We start from the raw sequence: 8,139 nt of genomic DNA, 5'->3' as shown, positions 1-8,139 counted from the left end.
CACCCTCTTGTCGAGCTCCCTGTCACACATAGAGAAGATGGGAACATGGCAGGAACAGGTGGAAGAGTCCCTTGTGCCTTTGGTTCACCAACGGTCCCTCTGCTTACTTGGGCCAACTCTGAAATCCATGATGTAGGCTCCCTGGGGCCGGCTCAGAGGTAGCAGTGGTCCTTCATTTTGTTTTGACCTACAAGTCTGTCTGAGCAGCCTGAGGTCTGGCTGACTGGGAAAGTGTCATCTCCGGTTGGGCTGCACTGGGGCTCTTCCTGGAGGCTCACAAAGAGCTAGTGACAGTGCAGAATGAAGGAGCTGTGCCTGGTGGGTGCTTCTCTGAGAGCCTTGTCCATGTACAGACAGGTTGCCTGGCACACAGCAAAACCTCTCCACGTGGCACAGGCTGGCTGGAAGGCACCAAGGACTGGAGCTAGCCCCTGAGAAATATTGGGTGGCCTTGGAAAGCTCTTCCCAGGCCCAAGATCCTCAGCTCCCTGACAGCTTTCTCGACCCCCTTGAAAAGGGATGGGCTGACCGTCTCTGCTGCAGGAAGCCTGGGCCCCAAACCTGCAGATGCTGGTAGTGAGAGACTCAGACGTTGGACTTAGAGTGCCACGGCATGGAGGTACCCAGGGCTAGGTGTTGATGCCTATGCTTCAGGTCTGGGGTGTGGACAGCCCAGAGCAAGCTCAGTGGGGGAAGGAGGTCATCAGATCGTCCTGTGGCTCATTAGGGTTGAGGGCATGAAGGGGTATACACACCCAGGTGCCTGAAACCTGCAGCTCAGCATGGGCCCAAGGCGCCACCTAGTGGCAACACTGAGACCCACCCTCATGGAAGAGGTTGTGTAGCTGTTCCCCCTACCCCCAAAAGGGACTCAGTCACACAGCACGTGTTAGTGCGTCTCTTCTGAGCATCCAGCAGGCACCAGAAAACATGAGGCTTAAAGGGGCTCAAGCCAAGGTCATGTGATATGTTACATGTCAATAGGGACAAGGAATCACACCAACCAGTTCATAGCCATCCGCAGGGATCTGCTTCAAGGCCTGCTTAGGGTGTTAGCAGAGAGGTCCCCTGCTGGCTCCTTGTATCTGCATGACCTCAGTTACACATCTCCATCTCCTTATCTAGAAATCGGACGGCCACCCCCATCTCCAGTCATTACCGTTGAGTGACACCAGGGTGCTTATGGGACTGGAAGAGCAGAGGGACCTGCTCAGCAGGTTGTGGCCGGTGGGCAGGCCCACTTCTTGTGGCTGCTCACCGGGTGTCATCAGCTTCCTCCCCAGACAGAAGTGATACTCAACCCTCAGCCTAAGGCACTGTCCCATTATCTCCATGGCGAACGGCTGTCACTTCAGTGAATGTCATGAGCAGGGTGGCTTCTGTCGGCTTGCTACAGACATTGATGGGGGTTAAAAGATGCCCCTCCCCAAGGATGCACCTGGCCAGAGCCCACTGGAGTCAGCTGGTCCCATGTCATGTGTCCCACGGGTGACAGGAGGGCAGAGGGGGAGGCAAGTACGACAGACACATGGTTCTGTACAAAACCTGAAATATTTTTACTTTTTTAAAACTTTGGCCTAAGTTGCCTTAGACCTCATGAACTTGATACAAGAGTAATATGAACGGGGAAATAGAACACTTTAATAGCCACGATAAACTTTGTTAGAAATGTACATGTCGCCAAAATAATAATAAAATTAAAAAGAGAAAGAGAGAGAGAGAGAACAGCTTGATGCCCGGGTTAAGATTATAGAAATGTTCACAAGGACAGGGTCAAGGAAACTTTTAAAAACACCAGTTCTGAGTAAGCCTGGGGCCTGCAGGATGCCCCTCTCCCAGCCCCGGGCCCTGGGGATGGCGTCCCTCCAAACAGGTCAAGTGGGAGTGGATAAGGCCTCCGCCAAGCTGCATCTCCTCATGAACAACACATCCAGGTAACGGGTGTAGAAACAAACCTCATAAGAAATGTACAAATATAAAAAGCTACAAACATTAATAAATTACAGCATCACGAAACACAAATACTTCACAAGGTGCTAGCAAAGTAACTGCATCCCCGACCCTCGTCATACACGAAGGAGGTCGAAGAGCTGGTGTGAGACTGGAGACGCGGCTTCAGGGCGAGTGGGAAGGGAATCTGTACTATTTCCGCTCTGAGAGACAGAGTGTAAGGCCGCGCAGGCGCCGCTGTTTTTCAGGCAATACCTTAGTTCCTAAGAGGAAAATAAGAAGGAGTAACGAAAGGAAAGGAAAGAAAAGGGGGGGTGGGGGGCCCGCAACCCGCCCACCCATCGGGGAAGGGGGTGGGGGAGCAAAAACTCGTATAAAGGTTAATGAAGGACTCTATAGAAAGAAATTCCTAGAGATACTTTTGCTCTTGTAAAAAAGAAGTCATTTAAAAAGCTATTTACACGCTACATTCTATGAAAAATATGCTTCCGGAAATACATCTAAAATGAAAATACAGGATTGCCTGAGAAACAAACCCAGCCCCTCCGTGTCGATGGGTGGACACCGCCACCTGAGATGGCCCACACTCATGACGCCACCCAGGGGCTCAGACAAGCGCTGCCATGCTGGCTCCAGCCCTGTGGCCCTGCTCACCTGTCTGCCCACTCAGAGCAGGGTGCCTTGGCCTAGAAGTGCTGTTCCAGACTGGGGCCCCTCCACGTGGCTTAGCCTGGGTCCCCCGGACCCTAAGACGTGGTTGAGCTGTCACCCTTCCCCTGTGACCCCACAGTGGCTCCTCCACCCACTAACACACCAACCTAGCTGTAGGTCCTGACAAGCCCAAATGTCCCCAGGCATTTGGGGTGTGACACCCACTACCTAGCCTGCTACCTGCCAGCCAGGTAGCTGGGGTAACCTCTCCTCACTGGTCAAGTGCTGTGAGACTTGCTCAGGAAGAGGAGGGAGGGGGACATTCAATACCCCACAGATCCTCTCTTTCTCTGTGTCCTTTGCCTTGTTTTACGCCTTTGGAGGCTGCCAGCCTGGGGCCAGCTCGGACTCGGGCTGGTGAGCGTGGCTCACTGCACCTTCCTTGAAGGCCTCATGCTCCCAAGCAGAGCCATAGAGGTCACCAGGCTCCGGTGGGGAACCTGGAGGCTGTCCTGAAACCAGAATGATCCTTAAGTTGGCAGGGCCACTTTCAGGTCACTCTGAGCAACTCGAGAAAGGATGTCCATGTTCACAACAAGGGACGGCCATGCTCCGCTCGCTCCACCTGCTCAAGGGACAGATGCTCGCATTGGGGAGAGGAGGCTGGGAGGAGGCGAGGCCCTCCCTGGGTCAGGCGGCACAGCCACCATCCTGGGAGGGGCTGATGTAGCGGGGCTCCGGGGGTCCTGAGCAGAGCAGAAGGATCCTGGCTTTCCAAGCCTTAGAGGAGCAGTTTCCCATTCCGATGGATCTTCAAGATCTTTCCAAGCCTTTGCTTGGCGGTGGCCATGCCCTTTTTTGTACGTTTTCCTACAGAGGTGGGGGAGAAATTCTTTTTAAAAAAGACCAAGAGTGACAGCTACAGGAGGATAGGATCCCACAGACGCCCTAAGCCCCACCCACCTCTGTAAAATCAGCTAGTTAGGCTGAGCCCTGGGCTCAGAAATTCCCCCATGGACCCAAAGTGCTCAGAGGTGCAGGGACCATGGTGGGCTTGGCTCAGGACGGCATGGCAAAGATATAAGGCCCCACCTCAGCAACAAGGCCATTTCAAGTGCCACCAGTGAGTAACCATACCACCGAAACTTGACCACTAGGCCCAGGCTGGAGTTATAGGTAGGTGGAATAAGGGAAGCCACAGGGGTCCCCCAGGGCCTGACCCGTATGATATTCTAACCCAGAGAGAGGCTTAATCCACCAGCCTGGCTCATATCACAGCCAGCTTCACCAGTGGCAAATGCCTGAACACATGCCTGAACCAGAGCTGAGCCCTAGTCCTGAAGCTTGTCATCAGTGAGCCCTCTTCAGGCTGACTCTCCTGACATTAGCCTATATCTTTCACGTGACTAAGCAGGGCAGCAGCACACACTCATGTGAAGGGTGGGGGTGGGGCCATGCAGACGCACCGACATAACTGTCTCAAATGCCCAGCACCTGCCGTCCCGGGGCCAGAATCCCCTTTGCAGTGTGCTTCCTAAGAGCAGGGGCAGACGGGGCAGAAGGGGTACCTTTGGCAGCAGTGTTGTTGGGGGATGATGCAGAAGGCCGCCTCTGTGTGAGAAAGACTCCAGGGGCCATGGGCTGGGAGGCACGGCCAGCCTGAGCCCCTGCGAATGTGCCGGCTGCTGTGTATTCGTGGTCAGCCAGGCTACTGCTGTGTGATTCAGGTGGGGGCTCAGGGGAGCTGCCCTCCTGTGAGGCCTGGCTGCTGGCTGTGCTGGTGGAGGCCGGGGTGGTGGATGCTGGGGTGGTGGAGGCCGGGGTGGTGGATGCTGGGGTGGTGGAGGCCGAGGTGGTACCCGTGGAGGCGGAGGCAGAGGTGGAGATGGAGGGGGAGGCAGTGTTAGGAGTCGGCTTCCTTTTGGTGTTCTTCTTCTTCCTGTTTTTCTGCTCCTCCTAAGAACAAAGTGTGGAGGTGTGCTACCCATCAGCTGCCCCAGGTACATCAGAGTGGGGCACAGCCAGCTCTGCCCTACCCAGATGCAGGCTTTAAGGGGACCTCCACCAGGTAGGAAGCTGGGAGAGCAGTGGCCAAGAGGCCTCTCCCACTGAACCTAGGGCAGGAAGCCTGGCCCATGTGAGCCCACTGTGAGTTTTGCCAACAAACGACCAATGAGAGGAAAGGATCAGGTGGAGGTAAGCCGGAGCGCCTGCCTATGTGCACCACACTTACAAGTGGACTTTTGGGAGTGGGAGCAGTCCCCAGAGGCATTTAACGAGGGCATCCTGGGTACCAGAGAGCAACCATGTGAGTGAGAGGTGCCTGTCTGGGGTAAGGGTCACGGGCTGTGAACCTGGCCCCCCTGCACCTGCTCAGGAGTTTGGAGCCACTCTCCTGCCTGACAGTTCCTAGCCCTGGCAGTCTCCACACTGAAGTGGCTGAAGTGTCCAGAGGTCATCCTAAGCTCACACAATGGAGACTTACTCTTGCGTGAGCCCTTCAGTCTCCTCACCTGCTGGGACAGCTTAGCTGCAGCAGCTGCCAGCCCGGTCTCAATGGAGGCCACTCTGGTCCCCTCGCGCACAGGCCTGTCTTGTCTTGGCACCGATGGACCGACCCTGGCTGTGGAAGAGGCGAGGGAAAGGCCAGTGAACCAGCTCTGCAAGTGGCCCACTCATCCCAGACCATCTCTGAGTCTGGGGGCCATGAGCATCTAACTCTCTGGATGGGAAGACGCACCACATCTCCTCTCCCCAAGATAGTACCACACTGGAATATCTATGAGGCAGTATGGGACGCCCAGCAAACTGGGCAAAGGAAGCCAGATAGGCAGGGGACCTTGAGAGGTGGACACGCCTGATCCCAATTCACCACCCCCTCATGTTTTGGGTGCCCCTCCTAGATCCTCCTATAGATGACACTGGAGAGGAAAAAGTTCTAGAGTGAGGTCTAGGCTCAGAGATTCCAAAACACCAAGCGGAGCAACAGCCAGGGCCCTACGGGGAGCTGACCCATCTCCCCTGGAAATGCCTAGAGCCATACCCATGTCCTCAGTGGCCACATATCAGGCCCCCAGCCCAGTTCTACCTGTGGGGCTGTAGGGAGCATCGTCTGAGCCTTTCCTCTTCTTTGACCGGGACTTGAAGACGGGGTTATCTTCATCAGACTCCAGTGAGGGGTAAACTGAGGAAGACATAGGAGAGCAGGCCCCTGAGTGGTAACCAGGCTTGGGGAGGGGGTGGGGCTGCAGTGGTCCAGTGACCTTCCTGAGTGGTGGCCCCAGACCTGACCTTAGGTGCTCAGACCTGCAGTGCAATTGAAGCTCCCACTCAAGGCAGGAGAGTGTCTGCCCAGGCTGCCACCCACACCCACTCCAGGCTGGCTTCGGGAGCCTGTGAGATGCAGCCCTTCTGGGGGCTGCTGAAACAAGGAGTGAGAGAATGAGGGGACCAGCCTGATTCCACTGTACCTGAAGCCCCAAGACCCTCCCCTAAGCGGGTTGGGAGAAGGTGCCTGCCTAGCAGCCTGCATGGCCACTGTGGACTCCCCACTGACTCCTACACTGTGGGTCTTGCTTCCCTTGACCAACAAGGCCAACTGAGAAACCTCCAAGACTGGTGATTCTGTGGGTAGCAGCAGGATCTGGCATCCTACGCCCCCACAGAGAGAGGAAACAGGATTCACATTGCTGCCAGCCGTCTATCCAAGCAGGGCACACCCACCAAGGGGCATAGATCTGTTCAGCATGGGCAGGACAGTTCCCCCTCTCAGGAGTTCACCTTCACAGTGGAGAGCAGTAAACCTCTGGGTATCAGGAAGGCCCTGGACTGAACCAGAGGCAACCCCAAGCACTAGGAGCCTGGACTGGTACCTTTGACATAAGCTGGAATGTCTGCTGAGGTGAGGTGTGAGAAATCAGGTGTCTGCATCAGGCAGGGCCTCCTAGTAGGAGGCATGGTGCCTGTACCCATTACAGAAGGCAGAGCCTTGTTGGTTTCTGACCTCACATGTGGCTGCAGGGTCATTCTTAAGGCTTGGTTTTTCCATCTTATGCATAGCGTGGGGCCAGTGGTCCCAAGGCTCTGTCACTGGTAACTGTTCAGCTGCATGGATGTCTGTGAGGTAAGCCCTCGGAAAGCTAAATACATCTATGACCCAGCAGGACCTTCTCAGAAACACAGCCCAGGAATGAGAGTACGGGTCCCAAGAGGATTTGTACACGCATGTCAACAGCAGCCAAAAGGTGAACCGGGAGCCCGGGGATGCAGGCATGCGTGGACGTACTTCCTACAGATAGGAAAGACTCAGCCTGAGAAAGGAAGGAAACCCCGGCATGGGCCGCAGTTTGCATGAGCCCGCAAAAAGTGTTATATGACCCATTTAGATGACGTGTCCAAAATAGATCCACAGAGATCTGAAGTATATAACAAGTGGCCAGGACTAGGGAGGGATGAACTGTGGATAGGGACAAAGTTTCCTTACAGGAAAGATATTCTGAAATGGAGCATGGTGCAGTTACCCAGGGCACAGAATGACAGGCTTCCAAAGGAGACTGTTTTGTTTTGTTTTGTTTTGTTTTGTTTTGTTTTGTTTTGTTTTGTTTTGAGATACAGTCTCACTGGATAGCCCTGGATAGCCTGGAACTCACTAGGTGACCAGGCTGGCCCAAAACACAGAACAGAGATTCACCTTGTCTGTGCCTCCAGAGTGCTGAGATCAAAGGCGTGCACCACCACAACTCAGCCCAAGATGGATTTTACAGTCTGGACTGTAGCTCCTGGGCCTCCTTGGCGTGTTCCTAGTCAGTGCTGCCCCCTACAGGCAGCAGCTCTGCCCTGCAGCCACACTCACCGTAGTCTGAGTCCTTGAAGCAGGCATCCAGATGGTCCTGCTCCTCATAGTCCTCCAGATCCACACTGTTCTTGGCAGTCCTCTTCAGCAGGCGCTTGCCTGTGCCTTTGCTGCCACCACCAATCTTCCGGGCACCATGGGCTGCCAGTGAGCCACCCTTGGCCTGGCCAGTGCCCCATGTGGTCTGCAGGCAGGAGTCAGAGGCCTGCAGATTGGCCATGGACAGCATTCCCTGAATGGCTTCCTGTGTGCTGGGGGAGGCAGGGGGCTGGCTGGGGAAAGAGAGAAACAACAGGCATTCAGCCATGTCCCATGGCCCACAGCCAGGACATTTGGATCACAGACTAGAACCCACAGCCTACGGTGCACAATCTGCAGTCCAGGGTGCTGTGACTGTAGCCCAAAACTCATGGCTGTATACTCGCTGGCCTGGGCAGCCAGCAGCTAACAGAATGACACAGGCTGGAAACTTAACAGTGGAGAAGGTCTGGCAGGCCCCTCTGTCCACCCAGTCACACTCCAGGGGGGGAACGGTGCAGATGGGATCAGATCTTGGACCATAATGCTACAGTTTGCACACCTTGTGAGTTGGCCAGAGTTCCAGCCTCTGAGCCCTGCTCCTTCCCTACGCTCTTCCTGGACCTCAGTCCTGGCCAGGGACTTCCCTACACTGAACTGGAGAAGTC

The 8,139-nt window shown here is 55.2% G+C and overlaps 1 protein-coding gene across 1 annotated transcript in view; it reads right to left on the bottom strand.

The window, feature by feature from the left end:
• Positions 1-1,532: 1,532 nt before the first annotated feature.
• The window catches only part of Phf2 (PHD finger protein 2), a 76,823-nt gene continuing 70,216 nt past the window's right edge, over positions 1,533-8,139 (bottom strand). Inside the window, exons 18-22 of the mRNA XM_028763187.1 lie at positions 7,454-7,725; positions 5,690-5,785; positions 5,115-5,224; positions 4,170-4,557; positions 1,533-3,471 (exon numbers count right to left, since the gene is read on the bottom strand). Of these exons, the coding sequence (XP_028619020.1) occupies positions 3,383-3,471; positions 4,170-4,557; positions 5,115-5,224; positions 5,690-5,785; positions 7,454-7,725 (955 nt within the window). The 3' untranslated portion in view covers positions 1,533-3,382. The remainder of the gene's footprint in view (positions 3,472-4,169; positions 4,558-5,114; positions 5,225-5,689; positions 5,786-7,453; positions 7,726-8,139) is intronic.

This window comes from Grammomys surdaster, unplaced genomic scaffold (assembly GCF_004785775.1).
Source record: "Grammomys surdaster isolate TR1022 unplaced genomic scaffold, NIH_TR_1.0 137, whole genome shotgun sequence".
Classification (NCBI taxonomy): domain Eukaryota; kingdom Metazoa; phylum Chordata; class Mammalia; order Rodentia; family Muridae; genus Grammomys; species Grammomys surdaster.
This window is presented reverse-complemented; position numbering and strand designations above follow the sequence as displayed.